General features: G+C 38.7%; 1 protein-coding gene across 1 annotated transcript; it reads right to left on the bottom strand.

Annotated features, from left to right (window-relative positions):
- Positions 1-5,027: 5,027 nt before the first annotated feature.
- On the bottom strand, positions 5,028-9,643 carry LOC307169137 (uncharacterized protein). The gene is made up of 5 exons (XM_079889584.1): positions 9,550-9,643; positions 9,105-9,437; positions 8,833-9,000; positions 6,002-6,129; positions 5,028-5,609 (listed from the first exon to the last, which is right to left on the bottom strand). The coding sequence occupies exons 1-5, from the start codon at positions 9,572-9,574 to the stop codon at positions 5,517-5,519; spliced, it is 747 nt and encodes a 248-aa protein (XP_079745710.1). The 5' UTR covers positions 9,575-9,643; the 3' UTR covers positions 5,028-5,516.
- Positions 9,644-21,639: the final 11,996 nt, after the last annotated feature.

Below are 21,639 nucleotides of genomic sequence, written 5' to 3'. Positions count from 1 at the left end.
AGCCATGGTAGCGAGGGAGAGTGACAGTCACCCAGCCAATCATTTCATTCGTTCCGAATGGAAATAATGAGCTGTGTTTATTGCAGCCCTGAGAGGACTACAGACACTCGATTTTTATACTCTCTTTTTCAGAGAACTTACATTTTAATTATGTATTGGTATATAAAGACAGTTTAAACAAATTTGGGAAAAAGTTTTTTAGAAAAAACCTGCCTACCCTGCCTTTAAGTCAAAAAGAAATGAAGTTTTTTAAAGAAAACATCCCAGGATTTTTCTCCACATAGTGGATTTCAGTGGGGTTCAACCATAGACTGTAAAAAAAGATGGATGACGCCCCTTCACTCTCTTCCATCGGTGAAAAGTGAAGCCGCCAAAGTCCTAATATGGCGATGACATCTTGCCCAGATTTGGGACCCAAAGTTTGCGCAGTAGTGAGCCGGAAATAAAGCCACAATATCAAAGTCCCGCCATCACTCTCGCAGAAACCGTTACTGCAGAACAACTCATTATGTCGGTGTAAATAAACAATTACCGACATGTAGAAATTTAAGTTGAAGCTCCAATAAAAAAAATCCCCCAAAAAGTCAGTTGGTGCCTCAGTGACTACTTCCTTTAGAGAAGCTGTCAAACACTTAAACTTACATCAGGGTGATAAAAACTACCTAAAATGACATAAAACATCTTCAGAAACAATTTATTTGAAGTGTAATTTGATTGTTTAGTTTCCATCACGTCCATTAGACTACATGGAGAGAGTGGGGTTTATGACCTATACTGAGACCAACCACTGGGGGGGCGATCAAGACGCTTTGGCTTCACTTTTCAGGACTCGTGCGGTACGCTTGGGTCTAATGGGTTGAAGGTCCAAATTGCAGTTTCAATGCAGCTTCAAAGGGCTCTACACGATTTCCATTGAAGCTGCAATTTGGACCTTCAACCCGTTGGTCCCTGTTGAAGTCCACTATATGGTGAAAAATCCTGAAATGTTTTCCTCAAAAACCTTAATTTCTTTTCGACTGAAGAAAGAAAGACATGAACATCTTGGATGATGTGGAATTATCAGAAAATTTTACTTCTGAAGTGAACTAATCCTTTAAGTGAACGTGAACAGTTGAGAAAGAAAACGCGCATGTAACAGTGTGTTGGATACATGCAGCTCTTAAAGTGACAGCAGCCTGATAAACTTACTGCTGTCTTTGTTCTCAATGTTAATCTAACAACAAAAGACAGAGAAAAATCACTCGCTGCTCTTGACTGAATGACTTTTGTAACTTTAATAATGATTAATCTAGATTTATTTAATACATTTATATACACCAACTCTGAATCAACATGTGCCAATGCTTAATTTTTCTATATATCCTAATCATTTGTTAACAATGTGTATTCATTACTTCAGTGAGCTCATTGTTACTGCCTGAACTTAAAGGGTACATAACATGCACAGTTTCACCTAATCTCATGTTAATCTTGAGTACCTATAGAGTAGTAGTGCATCCTTAATATCTCAAAAAAGTGTTTAGTTTTATTAAATTTATAAAAGAAAAATACAGCTTTCCGATTCTCTCCGGAAAAAGCCGAGGTCCTGGAGGCGGAGCTATAGAGTCAAGCGGTAACTTTCCAGCAAAAGACAGAAATCTGATCCAGTTGTACTTACATGAATGGGGTCTTTTATCACTGGGACCGCTCCACGTTTTAATAGCAAACGATTTGCAAATCCAGCGTCGACCTGGGCCTTGTTAATAAAACATTCGTCACTGAAATGGCCAGAACACACAACCGCACTTCCTACACTCCGTTGCTGCCCCGGAAAAACAAACAGCATCCACTGTTCCTGTAACACTGGGTTCTTTGGAAAGCTGGACACGGTAAGCTTTCCCTCACATCCAAAAACACACTTTTTTGGAGACATTCTTGAACAAATCCTATGCAGCGCCAGCGCTGGCTGCCGATGATTTCCTGTTGAAGCGCGTTGATGTGCGCGGTCTCGCTCTCCTCTGGTCGACGTGCTCGCGGGCGCGCTTTTCCGAGAGAAATGCTCATATAAGGAGTTCCATTCTGGTCTACGTCATTAGATCCACGGTCGAAAAAAAACCAGCCGAAACTTCTACCAACCCGGAAGTAAGATTTTCGGCACAGAAATTCTCCGTTATTCGTCCAAAATATTTTTTTAAAACTTTGCCCATGTTTAACACGAGAATCCATCTCTTTAACACTGTAAACAACTCTGAATACATGAAACACCATGGTACCCCCCCCTTTAATACACTGTTAGCTAACTGAGTGATTTGTATATGTATATTTCTGAAATACATAACTTGACACAGTCACCTCTGATAACAAATCACTCTAAATTGTAATGTTGACACATGCATTTTCTGTAAAGCTGCTTTGAAATTATATGTAGAGCAATAATAGGACCAGTGAAAGTAACAGTAGCTCCTACAATACATTTTAACAGACATTATTTGGCATGAAAATAACTGAAGAAAATTTATATTTGCTAAGCCAACAAAATTGATTCATATTCTTTTGGTTTCTCTGCCCAATATTTTTAACCCTTTCACACGCAAGTTTAAAATATTGCAGATGATCCCCCCAGCGTGAGTTAGGGCGACTGTTATTTTAGGACGGATCCCCTTATTATTTCCATGGTGATGCATCATGCTTGTCACAATAGCACTGTATGACAACACAACAACAAAGATTGTTATTGCGCTCCCATAGACAGTGTGTATTTTACAAACTATAAATGTGTTGTATGTGAACAGCAGACAAGATGGCCCAGATGGCCCCACGTCACAACAGGAGTCCCTTTGTCCCACTTTGATGAAAAGTCAAAAGGGTGTGATAATACCCTATACAAAGGAATACCACAAACAAGTGATCATTTTTTTATTAAAAGATTTATTTTTTATTGTGATAGGATAGTACAGAGTGGACAGGAAGCGAGGTGGAAGAGAGACGGGGGACAGGATCAGGAAAAGTCCACGAACCGGGATTCGAACTCGTGTCGCCCGAAGCGCAACAGCGCTATATGCCGGTGCACTGCCCACAAGGCTATCAGTGCTGACACAAGTGACCATTTTGATCAGGATTGTCAGAGGTGAATAGCAAAAATGAGGACATCCACTTCCCACTGATCACAGACTAATCTCATCACCATTTGCCCATTGTTCAGCTCAGCTCTCCATTCCTGAAACCAAGGTGTGAATGACCATGTACTGCCAAGGGCCACCTAATCGGTTCTGGCTAGAGCACAGTAAGAACAAAGAAAGGCCCAAAGATAAATACAATCTCTATACTAACATTGGCTTGAAACCACAAAAAAGGACAGAAAACTGTAAGGAACATGTCATATACCTTCTCCTTATTCATCCAGGGAACTGTGCGCACTCAGTGGAAACCGCTCCTGGAATAACGCCAATGTAATCTCACCCACTGACACAGACATCTGGGTGATCTACCTCAACCAATCTGCATTAAGTTTGGACTCTACGAGTTCAGGACACTGCCACAAGGGCTTTGAGAAGGGTTTGGAAAATAAATAAAGCATTTCCAAGGTTCTAAAGACACTGTTTTATTTAACTGTGTATTTTGGGATAATGCAACAAGCTCCACAGGATGGAAAGGTGGGACGTTGATGGGCGGACACTTGGAATGCTACGACCCAACCACAGCATTACAGTAGAAAGGCGGGAATTAGTAATCCCCTCCCCAACTGGAAGGAATAAAAGCTTTCCCAAGCAAACACACCCTCGTTCTGAGTTTCTGACCTGACGAGGGAAGGAACAACAGCACGACCGAGGTTATACTCTCGCAAGTAAACCTTCAACCGCACGTACCTTCAAGCAGCCCAACCGCATCTGCAGAGGACTCCAACATTCAACATCTGTCCTGCACGACTCTTGCCTTTGTAACCTCTAGCCTGCAAAGGATCCTGCAGATTGACCACCGCCTGACCTACAGTTCTCCGGATTACACAAGAACCAGCAACGAACCTCCAGTACTCAGTGCGGCTCTTCAACGGTTAGAAAGCGATCCAGTCTACTCCCACTGTGAGCGGAAAGATACACTGATCAACTGACCACCTGAAACGTAAATATAAGCCAAGTTTGTTGCTTTATGAGATTGCTTTTTGTGTAGAGACTGTTTATCTAGGGTCAGAATATACAGATACTTTAGACACGTTATCTGTATTCATAGTAAATGCTTATTTACTATTTCATTCCAGCATCCAGAAAGATTGCAATTGACACCCCATAGACTTCTAATTACCCATTCATTGCTTTGTCCAATCCGTTGCTCATCTACTTGGCATTCATTTGGTAAACGTCCATTTGTGTAGTAGTTTCTGTTTGATTATTGATTAAATTTTCTTAGTAGTTTAGTTATTTTCCTTAGTAGTATTTAGTGTGTGATATTTTACTCTTGCATATCTTTTTGTTAATAAATTATTTTTTATTGCAAACTGTGTCATTCTTGTGTTGATAATCAGAGGCTCTACAAGCGCGACATAATCTCACTAAATCCTTCAGATTGATCAGATGACAAACTTACAACAATTTATTTAATTCTAATTTAGTCAACAATCTTCCATGATTGTTCTTTATTGTCAAGGTGAAATTCCTTGCCTGGTGCCTCATAATATATGAAGGAATCATCTGACACTCTTACACTCACCTTAGGTGACGTACGACCAAAAACTCAATATTAATACTAAATTTTAATATTTAAGACCATAAATCACAACAGTATATTTAAATGTCTGAAACCTAAAATAAAGATTATATGGTTGAGAACACTGAACAGCCAAAGCCCAAAACCACATTTGAATTTAGCAGTTGATCATGTGATGCACTGAATGTTATAGTCACACCTTTGTGATCGTACGCTCCAGGGACCAGCCGAGACTATCACACCCAGTCAAAATGAAAAACAAAAAACAGGTACTCGGTATAGGCAAGTACTAAAAATTAAAGTATCAGTATGTTCTGAAAAAAGTGGTTTCAGTGCACCCCTACTTTCAATGCTTTATCACCATTTTATCTTTATTTTGAACTTTAAATAAACATGAATTCCAAATATACTTGCATACAATTCTCACATAACACATAAGCAGCTCTCTTCACAACATCTGCAGCTCTCATTACAATTTCTTCACACGTCTGAGGTGTGCTTTCCATGCAGTCAAAGAACTTCCTATTATGTCCGGCTACACTTACAAAACAAAGGTCAATTACATCAGAAAAAAAAAAACCCTGTTTAAACCTATAGTCTTTTAAATTATATGACAAAATCATGCATCAGAAGTGAAAGGGAAGCGGGCAGTGAAATAAAATATAAGCCATATTTAAGCAAAATCGCATAAGCATGAGTAATGTTGCTAAAAAAACTTTGCAAAAACAATGACAATTTAGTAATACATTATACTGATGCAGTAATGCAGTAATAAATCTGTCCCTCTGAATTTCTTTTTATTGAAGTCTCTTGAAACTGGATAGTGTGTAACACACTTAGGATTTTGGCAGTTTTACAGCAGCATACGTGCAGTCGACTTGACTGGGCCTGAACGTTTTACGCACCTTTGAGAAGTTCACGTCAGCATACTGAAAGAGCAATGAGGAAAATAGTATTAAAAATTGTAAAAATAAGAAAACACATTGCAGTTGTCTTGTACACTCTTGAAATTAAAGGTACTAAAAAGAGGGGATTTGCAGTGATTTCATAGATAGACGAGCCATTTTTGTTCCCCTAAGAACCTTTTAATGAACAGTTCCTAAAATATATTGTTTTTCTTAGTGTGAAGAACATGTAAAAATTCTTCACTTTTCAACCCTAAAGAACATTTTCTATGATGAAATTATTGCATGGATGTTAAAGGTTCTTCATGGAACCATCAACTCTTCATTTTAAAGTGTAATAGAGAAAATGAATCTATAAGTACCAACTTTTTTGTTTTCTTGTTTTTTGGAAATGAGAGATGTTACATGTAATTTACCAGTGGTTGGTGTGATTCTTGAGGTTGAACTTCTTGTGTTTCTTGTGTTTGCTGTAGATCAGTGGTATGAAGTTCTTGTAATCGTCCTCCAGGTATTTTATTTCCAACAGCAAACACCTTTAACAGCCCTAACGGTGAATTCAGTTTAGTAACAAAATATGTGACACAATCTCAACAAATTAGAACTTAAAGGGGACATACACACACAGTTTCTGCCAATCTCATGTTAATCTTGAGTACCTATAGAGTAGTATTGCATCCTTCATATCTCTGAAGAGTCTTTAGTTTTATCAGATTTATAAAATACAGATACAGCTGTAGCGCTTCTTTCCAAAAACAGCCGAGCTCCTAAAGGGGTGCTGTGGGCGGAGCTAAAGAGTCACGCACAATACATCATCGCATCATAACCAAATAACTTTTGATTCACTATACGTTCGTGTTGTTTACATTATATGCACTTGCGCACTGATTGACAACAAAACACAGACATTTGATGCAGCCTTACTTGCCGCATGTGGTTCCGACTCATGACCATCTTTCAGTTTCAAAGGATCTGCAAATCCAGCGTCGAACTGGGCCTTGTTTATAAAACATTCGTCACCGACTGTCTAAAAAATGCCAAAGCGCAGTGCCTTGAACGCACACTAAACACACATGCCTTGTCCAAATACACACACTTGTGGTCTTTGCACTTGACCACTTGTTGCATGACGCAATTCCTCTGTTTGGCCCAAGTGTTCAAGCAGGCGTAAAGACTGCAAGTGTGTGTAGAACTTTTGATTACTCGATGGGAAACACTTGTAGTCTTGCAAAAAATGCAATTGTTTACAGAGATTTTATTTATTACATTTTCAATACTTTGCATTTTAAAATAAACTTCTACATGTCTGTTCAGTAGTCGCTATGTAACTAACAGAAGACACACATTTAAAATTGTGGTGCTTCTTATTAAGTGAACAGTTGCAAATGTTGTACAAAATAGGCCTACACATGCTATACTCATCTTTGCACCAATAAAATGTGCAACACTTTATGTTTTTACTACCAAATTATATGTATCTAATTAATTTAAATTACAGTGGAATGTTTTCCTCGATATCTAGCGATTTTCAGGGCACATGAGTTCCTGAACATAGTGCATGATGGGATACGCTTAGCTTCGGAGCGGTATTTGAGATAGTGTGCATTAAGGACTCTGCACTTTGGCATTTTTAAGACACGGGACAGTCTTGCGCACTTACTTCCTGTCACGTGCACGCGCTCTCAAGTGGCCAAGACCGCAAGTTTGGGTATTTGGACAAGGAAACACCAAGGGCCCTATTTTAACGATCTGAAACGCAAGTGTCAAAGCGCAAAGCGCAAGTAACTTTGTGGGCGGGTCTTGGCGCTGTTGCTATTTTCCCGGCGGGATAAATGACTCTTGCGCCAGGCGCAAATCTAAAATGGGTTGGTCTGAAGTAGCTTCATTATTCATAGGTGTGGTTTGGGCGTAACGTGAAATAAACCAATCAGAGCGTCATCTCACATTCCCTTTAAGAGCAGGCGCGCTTGTTCTAAAGCGGATTCCTATTATAACGGCGGATTTGCCAGGCGCGCGCCAGGAGTGGTTCACAGCCAAGGAGAGCAACGCTCTCGTCAGGGACGTTGGGGATGGAGAAACCCACCCAAATTAACTTCGGTTAAAAAGGCGTATGATAATTTGGGTAAATGTGTAAGCTAGATGTATGCTTTTATAATAAATTGTATATCTATCTATCTATCTATCTATCGTAATAATGTATAATTTGCAAAAATGAAAACTGCTGCTTCTGTGTAGATGAGAGAATCAAAGTGTATGCGCGTTGTGCACACGCTACATTGATTATGGCCAAGCATGCGCCCTTAAAATAGCATATGAATAACATGCGCAACGCGCCACTGACTTTAAACCATTTTTTCCTGGTTAGTGGCGCAACTGTTTTCTAAACCTGCAAAATAGCATGAAGGAACGTTTGCGCTGGAACACGCCTCCTTTTTTGCGCTGAACCGCCCAGGGAGCGCAAGTTCATTCCCTAGTTTACCGACGTGCTTCTGTGGAGGAAAAAACGCGCTTTGCGCGGGTGCAAAATAGGAATGATACATGCGTCGGTGTACAAAGTCAATTGCGCTGGGTGCAAGATAGGGCCCCAAGAGATGTTGAACTCTCTCTCTCTCGCTCTCTCTCTCTATATATATGTGTATGTGTGTGTGTGTGTGTGTGTGTGTATTTTTTACTGTGTGTGTGTGTGTGTATTTAAAAACTGCTTTTTATCACTTAATTAGAAGTACCACAATTTTAAATTGTGCATCTGTTATATAGTGACTACTAAACAGACATGTAGAAGTTTATTTTAAAATGCAAAGTATTGAAAATCAAAATAAAGCTCTGTAAACCCTGGAATTTTTGCAATACTATAAGTGTGTCCCATCGGGTAATCAAAAGTTCTACAAACACTTGCCGTCTTCAAGCCCACTTGAACACTGAGGCCAAATACAGGAAATACATCATGTAAATAGACAAGTGGTCAAGTGCAAAGACCGCAAGTGTGCGTGGGTATTTGGAAAGGCCCATATACGACCCCGAATGAGTGTATTTGGCAAAGAAATACTCCGTCATATGTCCAACTCGTTTTTTTTTAACTTTGACCATGTTTAGCGTGAGAATCCAACTCTTTAACAGTGTAAATAAGTCAGAATGCATGCATGAAACAGCATTAGACATCCCCTTTAACCAATCCACTGTAGAGGCTTATTATATTTGTATTTTTATGGAGTCACACTGTTGTAACTTAAGTTTAGGAAAACAAACTCACCAATAACCACAATGACCAGAACAGCATTCAGCAGAGCAGAGATGATAGTAAATGTCCTCCATGGTGTCTGATTCTGCTGAACGTACTTCAGCTCTGTGTGATTCTGCTGAACGTACTTCACCACGGTGTGATTCTGACACTCAGTTAACTCGGTTAATTGAGTTGGGGCTGTAAATAAAAATCAGTTTAGAGCAACTATTGAGAATCTTAAGTGTCTAAAAAAGGTATGCAATGGATAACAAGTATGAAGCGATAATTGAAAGATCTCTCACCAGTGATGTGCAGTCTGGTGCCGCCGCTGAATCTTGTTCTGTCTGAGTTCGTGCAGTAATAAACACCTAACTCATCGATAGTCATGTTATTTATGATCAGACGATTTGATTGCACAGAATATTTCTGTTTTAATATTTTGTTGTAGTAAAACGCTGTTGGTGGGTTTGGTGGGTTTGAGAAGGAGCGTACTATCATAACCGGAGGATCTGGTAGATTCAGCAACAGCCATGTCACCTCTTCTAAACCAAGTTCACAGTTTATAGTCACAGTTTGACCCAAATCTGTAAACTGTGTCGTCAAAGTCTCTGCAGCTTGACACCATATAAGTAAATCTGCAGGAAATAAACAATCATACACATAATTATTAGGGTGTTAAAACATCATAAATATACAGTGACATGATTACAAAGTATATAAAATATATTTATCATTTGTAAGACTCACAGAGTGGAAGTTGCATAATCCTCATTTTGTTTAATCAACTGGCAGAGCACTTCCTGATGATGCTGTCTTGTTTGTTTCACACCTCTTTGGAGATGAACTTCACCTCAGACTAAGAGCTTCATTTTACCCACATCAAGAGGAAGTTAAAGTCAAGTTTAGACTGTCCACAAGTGCAGTCTTTTATTCTATACGTTCATACACTTAGATAATGCATATAATCTCTTGCCTTGCTGAAAGTATGAATCTCATGTGTAACTGTAATAATAATAGTAATAAACTTTATTATAAATAGCACCTTAAAAGCAGCTTCTCAAGGCACTTTACACAATAAAAAAATACAAAGAGAGAAAAACAAATAAAAATAAAAAGATAGAAATACAAAACGTAAAAAACAAACAAACAAACAAACAAACAAACAAACAAACAGAAGAACACACTGGAATACAAAATAATTAAAACCATCAAGGAAAAGTTAAGCTAACCAGCTTGAGAGGAGCACAAATAACGCTTGGGAATTTATATAGTTAGGAGCGCAGACAGATACTGAGGGGCAAGACCATGCAGTGCCTGATGTGAGCAGAAGTATTTTAAAATCCTGGACCTGACCCGGAGCCATGATGTGTTCATTTATCCTGACTCCAGTCAAGATCCTAGCAGCAGAATTTTGCACGAATCAAGCGAGCAAGTGGTGGCTTTCATATGTGACACCTTCCTAGTAAGCAACTCTAAGTCAATTTGAGGTAAAAACAGTAAAAGATGTGCCAGAGAAACTAGGCAAGCAGAGTGTTGAAGAGGAAACAGGTGTGGCATGAATTAGGTTATGGACATTGTCAATTTTAGAACTGAAAAAATGAAGGAGATTATTACACAACTGATCTGAAACAGGCAGAGAGGTGCCAGTGTTAACTTTGAGGAGTCTGTTTATAGTCTATGACATGTACTGTATATTCGGTTTTGGTTTGGTTTTATTGTTTCGGTTCCCTGCATGTGTGTGTTGACTTTGGGTACATTTACACGACAACGATGTACTAAAAACTGAAAAGTTTTTGCTTTGCTTTTTTTTTGCGTACAGACGAAAACATTGTAAAAATGATCCCATTCACAAGGATGCACGAAAATGACTAAAAAAGCTGTATCATTCATGCCAGGCCAGTAGATGGCGATGTCACTTTGTAAAGAAACACTACGCACCTTTAAACTGAACATATAATACACATGCGCATGACATCACCGCTTTCACAAATTCTGGATTTTGTAGATTACATGAAGGCAGTGGCGTGCACAGACCTCCTCAGTCAGGGGCAGGGGCGGAAGGACCAAAAAGGGCACTTTAAAAAAAAAACATTTATTTTTTAAATAACTCACCTGTATTTAAAGCAGTACCCGTCTGTCTGTTGTGTTTTTATATATTTTAATGACTTCCTCAATTATTTGGAATATCTCGCTCGATGGAGAGCAGCAGAGTCAGAGAGCCTCTCTTCATTACCAATGAAAAGATGTTGATACAATTAGAATGCATAACACATCAAACAAAAAATAAAAAAATAAATAAATTGGGAAATGTTGATAATATTACTAAATATTATTTACTTTACCAAACAAAACAGAGAATTAAGAAGGTAATTATGAGGAATTCATGTTTAGTTATGTTGATGTTATAAATTTTATGTATGTATGCATTAAAGTGTTAGCTATCATGAAATCAGTAACACTTTACAATAAGGTTTCATTAGTTAATTTGTTAACATGAACTAATAATGAACTGCACTTCTACACCATTTATTAATCTTAGTTAATATTATTTACTAAAACTATTAAAATCAAAAAAGTTGTATTTGTTAACATTAGTTAATGCACTGACTGTGACATAACATGAACAAACAATTAAAAGTTGTATTATTAATAACCAAGATTAACAAATAGGCCTACAGTAGCCTAACAAATGTTTTGCTCATGATTAGTTATTGTTAGTTAATATGGATAATAAACAAATGAACCTTATTGTAAAGTGTACTATGAAATCAAAGATATAAATTCCTTACAATTTAGAGCTGGACATGGACTTAAAGTTTCCTTTCACTAGATGTATTTCCCCAAGCTAATAACACTTGCTATGGCCTTGGATAAAAACGAATGACATTGTCAGACTCAGAATGCGGCTGAAATTGAGTTATACTTTTATGATTGTTAAGCATAACTCACATACTGCCGCAACTTTTACAGTAGCACGGTAGGATAAATGTAACTTTTCCGTTGTGAAGGCGACAATGGTATCGTCAAAAGCTTGTGTTTTCTTAGACCCCCAAAACGCTGTTGTCATGCAAATGAACAGCAAAAACACATAAACAGTCAGTAGGGGTTCAATCTTCAGCTGGCTGGCAGGAGCCGCCACTGGCATGTCACGTGACCTGTCAGTGGCTGGCTAGTTGTCTGGCAGTCTGCCTTTGGCAAGTTTCAGAAACCATTGATTTTTGGGCAATTTTTGTGTTTTGTGTTCCTCCCTCTCTAGCTCATTTATTATGCATCTGTTGATATGATTATGTTGTTTTGCATGATTGCCGTTTTAGAGAAATTAATCTCATGCATCTATTCTTTAGTATGAGTGATGTTTTGGGCATGGTTATCGCAAATTAAACCAGTCAAATGGCCGTGATCAGACTGGCAGTTTATTGACGCTTTGGTGGACACTCAATCCAGTCAGCGCGGCTGAACTGAGAGTATAACGCGTTGCCTGACACTCTCGCTATAAGGAAATAAATTGTTTTCTTATTATGAATATAATCTCATGCCCCTATTCTTTTGTATGATTTATGTTTTGGGGCCAGTTATCCCAATTAAAACAGTCAAATGGCCGTGATCACGACTTGCAGTTGCCAGCCAGCCACTGATAGGTCACGTGACATACCAGTGGCGGCTCCTGCCAGCCAGCTGAAGATTGAACCCCCACTCTAAAAAGTTTTCCGTTTTAAGTTGAAAATGGTGTCATGTAAACGCCCCCCTAGTTTCCTCGTTGAACTTCATACTTGAACTTACATCTGCGTGATAAAAACTACCTAAAATGACAGAAACCTTATTGGAAAATATTTATTATTTAAAAATGTAGTTTGTCATGGTAAACTAAACTAACTGTTAGGCCCCAAAATACTTTTTTTACTCTTACGTTTCAACAGGATTACAGTATATACAGAACACATAACATACCAAACTTTTTAAGGAAACATTCTACATTCAAACTTATTAATAGTCACAGCTAAAAAATACTACACATACAAATTAAAAAGTGAATGGATTAGATTAGACCACCAGGGGTTTTGAAACTAAGGCACCCGTCTGACTTCTAGCATGGTTTTAAAACGGAAAACTTTTTAGACTTGAAAATTATGTTGGCATTAGTGGAATTGCACTAGAATGGTTTAAATCATACTTGTCTGACCGTTATCAGTTTGTAGCAGTAAATGAAGAGATGTCTCATCGATCACAAGTTCAGTATGGCGTACCACAAGGCTCAGTACTAGGACTGCTGCTGTTCACTCTGTACATGCTACCATTAGGAGATATCATTAGGAAGCATGGCATTAGCTTTCACTGTTATGCCGACGATACTCAGCTGTATATTTCTTCAAAACCTAACGAAACTTACCAATTCACAAAATTAACAGAATGCATACACTGTAAAAAATAATCCTGTAAAAAAACAGTAAACTACTGGCAGCTGTGGTTCCCATTATCATACTGTTAAAATACGGTGTGTTACTGTTTTTGAAATTAACAGCTAAATACCGTTTTGACAACTACAGTATAAAACTGTAATTTTACAGCCCGGTATTTAACAGCTATATGCTGTAGTTGTCAAAACGGTATTTAGCTGTTAATTTCAAAAACAGTAACACATCGTATTTTAACAGTATGATAATGGCAACCACAGCTGCCAGTAGTTTACCATTTTTTTACAGTATCATTTTTTACAATGACACCCCAATAATTTCAATTCTAAATGCTATTATAACCCTGCACATTATTTTTGTCATGGATTACAAAAAAGGAATAAAGCCAAGATTTTTTTTTATTATTCTGATACAACACCAGATCAATTCTGCTCAATTATTGTGAACTAAAACAGGCAAATAAAAAAATATAGTAATATAGTAGTCAAGTAATATTCAGTGCATAGAAATAAGCACCCATCAAAATGCAAAAATGGCTTAAGAAAAAGCAAACAAATACACAATATATAGAATTGACTTACCTGTATATAAAATACAAATCTAGTCTCAAATGAGGTTTTAGCAAACATTAGCCCAAAAACAGTTGCACTAAAACAAAGTAATTATTTAAAATAATTAAATCATTAAAAAATAACCTCTTAAATCAGGCTTTAAAAACACCAGCCCTTTTTAATATCTAAAGAACTATGTATAAACAAAATAATAACACCAGGCCACCATGTTTCTGAAAACAAACTGCATGTGTAGGGAGTGTCAGCTACATTTTAAATGAAGTGCCACTTGAAGTACATAAGTCTTTTTAAAAGATTTGATACTTTGGTACTGACGGTTATGGTCTTCTTCTGCACGGTTTTCCCAGATTTTTTGGACATCACTTTTCCCCTTGCAGCCTTGGTCCCCTTTTCTGGATTAATTCCAACAAAACGTCTGAAAAATAAGAGGAGAATATCTTCAGTGAACAATGATTTAAAAGGAATAGTTCACCCAAAACAAGAATTTATCCCACAATTTACTCAATCTCAAAGTGTATATGGCTTTCTTCTTTCAGCCAAACACAAATAGAGTTATATTAGATAACATCCTTCCCAGCTTTGTAATGGCACTGAACAATGCCAAGTTTTTGAAGCTCCCATAAATGCATCAATCAATCATAAGAGTAATCGATATGAATCCAGTGGGGTTAATAAATGTCTTCTGAAGAAAAGCCATGCATTTTTGTAAGAAAGATATCTGTATTTTATAACTTTATAAAATATAATCACTGGCTTCTGGCATGGCCGTATGTGTGTTCATGATTGAGTTGAGTTCTGGTGGAAGGGTGACCTCTGACCTGACGTATAGTGAAGACGTAGCGAAAGATTAGGTTGGAACTGACGAATGCGGAAGTGCAGAGGATAGAGTAAAACAAAATGCCGGTCATGAATTAGAAGTCTAAAAAGAGACGTTTTGAAAGAAAAGGACTTTGATATAAGATTTCATATGTCGGGTCAGAGGTCATTCTTCTGCCGCAACTCGACTCTATCATAAACTCATGTACGGCTGTTTCCGGAAGCCAGTGATTATAGTTTATAAAAGTTATAAACATGGATATTTTTAAGCTTCAAAAACTCGGGATCTATTTAATGCCATTGCAAAGCTGGGAAGCCAGTATATTATTTTATATAACTCTGACTGTGTTCGGCTCAAAGAAGAAAGTAATATACACCTAGGATGGCTTGAGGATCCCATTGTCCATTAGACACATTTAAAGTATATAAGACAAGAATTTAAAATGTTGTTCATACCTCACTACCATTTACTGACAAAAAAGATTTGAACATGTTTCATAAACACTTATAATTCAAAACTCAAACTTTATAATTCCCTTGCATGCTTGACAGTACAAACGCGTTATGAGTGTGCGTGCAAATCTTACCCATTCACTAACCGGATTCACTGGATCTTTATATATATTGTTATTTTATAATATAGGCCTATAACAGGGCATTTAAAATAAGCGCAGAGCGGCAAATTAAGTTACACCAGCAGATAATTTGTCTGTCTCTAGATAATGTCTCTCATGGACTGAATGTGCATGTTAACTTGCCACACAAGAAGAAAAAATATATATATTTCGTTCATTCCATTCATCTATTACTTGGATAAAGTTTGGTAATGCAGGTTGAATGAAAATTAGGTATTCTTACCTGTGTGTGTGATAAAATGGCTGTATGGCAGTCTGGGCTCAATCTCACTCCGTTGACCAATTATTTGCCTATAGTTAAAACACATCATTTAATGGAGCCATCTTATTTAAATCACAGAAGCTTCATTAGATGTTTAAGATGTTATATTTTAAAGTAATAGGTCATTTAAAGATAATAAAATAATAAATCGTTGAAAACCTACCTCATTCAGATAATCCAAAATGTCGCCTTGTGCACATTGGATGAAAATAGGGTATAATACTGTTAAATAACAGTGACAATTTGTTGTTGATCGACCACACAACCCGAAGTGAACAAGTCTTCCCATAATGCATTGTAAAAAAAAGCAAAATGCTGTTATTACATGGAAACAGCAATTTGCTGTTAAATTTCCATGTAAATTTACAGGAATTTTTTACAGTGTAGCTAATATAAAAAATTGGATGACTCGTAATTTCCTACTACTTAATTCTGAAAAAACAGAGATTCTAATTATTGGACAAAAAACTTCCTCACGTAATAACCTAGAATACTGTCTAACACTTGATGGCTGCTCTGTCGAGTCTTCGTCGTCGGTTAGGAACCTGGGTGTGCTCTTTGATAGAAGATGAGAAGGGCATTGTCCAGTTCGTCCTTGAGATGAGAGACCGCCTAAAGAGTTACAGGGAGAAGGCCCAGGAGAACCTCCGACTGGCACAAAAGGCACAAAAGACTTGGTATGACCAACATGCAAGATCCCGAGGACTGCAACCTGGAAAAAAGGTTTTGTTACTGCTCCCAACATCTACGAACAAACTGCTGATGAAGTGGCAAGGACCCTACAGAGTCGTTCGCAAGATGGGACCAGTGACGTATGAGATTCATCACCCCGACAAGGGCAAGGCTACACAGACTTACCACATTAATCTGCTGAAGGAATGGAAAGAGCAACCCAGCAAGCAGGAAACATCGCTGTTGATTCGTGAAGTGGAAGAGGATCAGGGGGATGAACAACCAGAAACGAAGGTGGGAGAGTCAGCACAGCCAGCAGGCGTTGATCTGCTTCATCTGGAAGAATCCAAACAGGCTGAGCTGCACCACCTTCTGGGGTGGTATCCCTTGTTGTTCCGTCAGAGGCCTGGGCGGACTAACCTGGTACAGCACCAAATCTACCTTCTGGATCAAACACCTTCACGACAACGGCCATATCGTATTCCTAAAAGGCTGGTGGCACCCCTGAAGGCAGAAATCGAGATGATGCTGGAGTTGGGAGTTATTGAACCTTCCAAGAGTGAGTGGAGCAGCCCAATTGTTATTGTTCCGAAGAAAGATGACACCTTGCGCATCTGCATTGACTTCAGAAAGCTGAATGCTCAGTCAAGATTTGATGCATATCCAATGCCACGCATTGACGATCTTCTAGAGAGGATCGGCCAAGCCAGGTACATTACAACCTTGGACTTATGTAAAGGGTATTGGCAAGTACCCCTGAAGGAGGCGTCCAGACCTTACACTGCATTCCGTACCCCGCTGGGGCTATACCAGTTTACAGTCCTACCATTCAGGCTGCATGGGGCACCTGCAACGTTCCAACGACTGATGGACCAAGTCCTCCAAGGCTGTGAGGAGTGGTCAGCAGCATACCTGGATGATGTTGTTATATACAGTGTGACCTGAGAGGACCATCTTCTACACCTCAAAAAGACCCTGAGCAAGATTCAAGAGGCTGGGCTGTCGTTAAACGTGGCTAAATGTGAGTGGGCGAAGTCAGAGACCAACTACCTTGGTTACCACCTGGGAAATGGAGAGCTAAAACCTCAAGTGGACAAGGTAGAAGCTGTTCGACGCAGCCCAAGACCAAAGACAAAGAAGGAAGTCCGATCCTTCTTGGGACTGGTGGGGTGGTATCGACGCTTCGTCCCCAACTTCTCTTCCACCGCAGTCCCGTTGACAAACCTGCTCTGCAAGAACGTCAAGAACCCAATTATCTGGACTGAGGAGTGTGAAGCAGCCTTCAACACACTAAAGGAGCAGATGTGTTCTGGCCCAGTCCTCAAAAGTCCAGATTTTACAAAGGAGTTCATCGTTCAGGTAGATGCCTCTGCTGTGGGAATAGGTGCCGTCCTGGCCCAGGTAGATGCGGGTGAAGAGAGGCCCATTGCATTCCTGAGCAGGAAGTTGCTGCCAAGAGAAGCCCGGTACTCCACAGTGGAGAGGGAAGGTCTGGCAATCAAGTGGACCTTAGAGAGCCTCCGATACTACCTGCTAGGGAGAGAGTTTACCTTAGAGACAGATCACAGAGCCCTGACGTGGATTCACACGATGAAAGATCATAATTCTCGTGTGACCAGATGGTATCTCTCCCTGCAACCTTACCAGTTTAAGGTCAGACATCGACCTGGACCCCAAAACAAAATAGCCGACTACCTGTCTCGGAATCCGGTCAGTTCGCGGCCTGGAGAGGGGGAGGTGATGTGACAGAGTGACCTGTCCCTGTGGGTTAGCGCAGCACTTATACACACACACATACACACTTCATCTTACCTCGTTCCTCCGTTCCCTGCTGGGGCGATGTGGGTGCACACACACGCCATTAGCACGCTGGTTTTCACACACACAAACATATCCACTCCATTTCCATCCCTGACAGAAATCCCTGCTATACATATACGCACACATCTAAGTTGTCTATTGTTTTTCGTTTAGTTTATTACTTTAACACTTACATGTTTTCAGTGTTTGTCAGCGTCTGCGTTGCCGGTCTTTCGTGTTGTGTTGTGTCTATCGGCTGGCCAGACCCGAGCACCACCTAGTGGCCTGGATAAATACCGGCAGTCGGCTCGTCCATTGTTTGTGTTAACAGGGGGGGATTATGTAAATGTGGCATTATTATTATGAGTTTATTATTTGTATTTGTTATTTTGTATGCCTTTTTGTTTCTGTTTTTGTTAATGTGTGTATATATATATATATATATATATATATATATATATATATATATATATATAATATATACTATACATATATATTGGAAAATGTATATACTGAACTATATACTTACCTCATAAAGGTTTTGTAATGGTTTTAACTAAAGGGGCGGGGCTTGGACTATAAAAAGGAGCCCCAAACTCATGTAGGGTGTCAGTTAACCTGGCGAACGAGCGGGCAATTGTAGTGCCGTGAGCAATTCCTTACTTGAAGTATTTGTGTGTATAGATTCATATCTTTTCTTTGTTCTTTTTGTGCACCATTCTTTTTACTTATTTGTTACTTTTGTACATAGCTTTGGTCATTTCCTTTTTGGGACTGTATCACTTCTCGAGCACTGTAAATAAATAGCACTTTATACCAACATCACTGCGAGTATTGCCATCATCATTTTTTTTTTTTTTTGCGAACTCAATTTTTTGCCGGACAGTGGGCCTGCGAAGACCTGTTGTCTCACACAATCTTTCATTTGAAAGTCACGTGTCTAGTATCTGTAAAACTGCATTTTTCCATCTTAAAAATATATCTAAATTACGCCATATGCTCTCATTGACAAATGCGGAACAATTAGTTCATGCGTTCATGACCTCAAGGCTAGATTATTGTAATGCTCTACTGGGTGGTTGTCCTGCACGCTTAATAAACAAACTACAGCTAGTCCAAAATGCAGCAGCTCGAGTTCTTACCAGAACCAGGAAGTATGACCATATTAGCCCGGTTCTGTCAAAACTGCATTGGCTCCCTATTAAACATCGCATAAATTTTAAAATATTGCTGATCACTTACAAAGCACTAAATGGTTTAGCTCCGCAGTACTTGAGCGAGCTCTTAACGCATTATAGTCCTTCACGTCTATTGCGATCTCAAAATTCCGTCCAGTTGATAATACCTAGAATATCAAAATCGACTGCTGGCGGTAGATCCTTCTCCTATTTAGCACCAAAACTCTGGAACAGTCTTCCTACCATTGTCCGGGAAGCAGACACACTCTGTCAGTTCAAAGCTAGACTAAAGACACATCTCTTTGACATAGCATTCACATAATACATTATAGACTTCTATAATTCAATGTTAGGCTGCATAGATTAGGTCAGCTGGAACCGGGAACACTTCCCATAAATCCTGATGTACTTGTTACATCATAAGAAGAATGGCATCTACGCTAATTTTAGTGTCTTTGTTTATCCCGAGGTTTTCCCGCAGCCTGCCGGATCCAGGCCGTATCCAGATCTGATGAAGGACCTTCGCCTGGACCCGATCCAACGCAGTGCTGAAGTGCCAACTAGTCTCTCCCTATGGAGGATCCCTTTACCACTCCAGATAAAGCATTGTCGGGAAACTCAATTCGCGTACCTACCCCGAATTGATATAATTTTTGATACAGAATTTTATTTTATTTTAAGGAAACGCCAGTACTTTGTTTAGGCTTGGTTTGTAGGGAATTCCAAACCTGCGCACATATATTCAAACGCACATAACTATAGAACCAATTCTTAATGCGCATGTGAACGCCATCAGCGTTTCTCACAGGTTCGCGTTTAAAGTCTGTGTAGAGGGAATGGTGTCGTCTTAGCGGCCCCAAATTTAATAACAAATGATCATTGCGACGGAAGCGAATCAATCAAAACTAACTTTAGCTGGAAAATAACTTTATTAAAGAACCGCTATAAAGCCAAAACAATCTCTGTTACCTTAAATTATACGTTTATCTTTGTAAAGCTGGTTTGAAACAATCTACATTGTTAAAAGCGCTATATAAATGAAGATGACTGACTGACTGACTGACTGACTGACTGACTTTCCTCACTGAGTTCTTGGTTAAAAGGGAGCCAGATTTGCCATGTCCGTTTAGTGTAATCGACTATTAACCTATTAGTTATTTAGTGTTTGATGCTGTTAATGCCATGGCAATATCGCTGATCTCTCTGTTTGAATTAGCGTTGTGGTGTCAGAGGCATGTAAGGCTGCGCCAAAACTGCGCTATAGTATCACAGCTGCATAAGCATAATAACTGACTGTAAGTTTTTTTTTTTTTTTTTACCAGTCAATTTTTTAGACTACGTCACTTTCTCTAGCGAAACTTGGCAACATTGAAGACAGCACATACTACAGGAAGAAGGTGGGACATGACGAGCCAACACTCCTCAGTCCTCAGCAATAAATGCTAGAATCATCATATTTTTAAACCAACAAGACGGGACAAATTGAACAATAATTTTAAAATCCACTTCAAAAAGGCTGTTGTTCATGGAGGTATGAACATCTGGAGTTATTTTTTAATATACAGTGGCAATAGATATTATTTTACTTTTATGCATTTGGCAGACACTTTTATCCAAAGCGAATTGCATTGCATTTCAAGGTACACATATTTAATAGTAGTCCCTTTGGAATTAGATGGTTTTCTGCATGATTTAACCATAACACATTAATTTATCTTCATTAACATCTAAAGGTTGCAAAAACAATGCACACTGAAACTTGAGCTAACAAAACACAAAGAATTATATATTTGTGTATTTGTATTTTGTTATTATAATATTTCATATCTATGAATGCATTTAATTATATCTTTTCAATTAAATCGTTTAAAACAAAGTCTTTATAATAACGTTGTTTTAAACTTTAAAACGTTACAAAACAATGCCTTGCCGCGCCCACTTCCGGCACCAGACTGTTAGGCTGGCGCTGTCGTCCTCACCTGCTATGAACCACACTGTATGGTTCAGTAGTGAAATGAAGCTTTTCAAAGCTTCGAATCAATTGAACCAATTGCTTCGCAAAATGATTCACTGTTTTAAAGCGTTAGAAACGCCACACGCTGGTGACCCCTGCTGGCCAGAACAGTGTGAATGCAACAAAAACTCAGGCCAAAGTGCAGAAAAACGAGAAAAACACGTATTGCAAACACATAGCAAACGTTTTATTGGAAGTAAAATCTATAAAATGCAATAAACTATAGTTAGTTAAATCAGCTAATACAATTAAATATCAAGTGTCTGTATAATATGTGTCAGGGCTTGTTTTGTTTGTTCCATGGCTCAGCTAAATAGGTCAATAAGAGACTTAACTACTATTATTCCTTTTAATTACACTATGTCTATTTAAAACGTCTACAAATGTATAAAACTGATCAGAGATCAGCCAAGGGTAAAAGACTTGATTAATGGGTTCACAGATGATCGCTCCCCTCGTTTACTGAAATCACGTGA

Source organism: Squalius cephalus (genome assembly GCF_949319135.1).
Source record: "Squalius cephalus genome assembly, chromosome: 13".
Lineage (NCBI taxonomy): Eukaryota > Metazoa > Chordata > Actinopteri > Cypriniformes > Leuciscidae > Squalius > Squalius cephalus.
The sequence above is the reverse complement of the archived record's forward strand: the minus strand, read 5'-3'. Positions and strand labels throughout refer to the sequence as shown.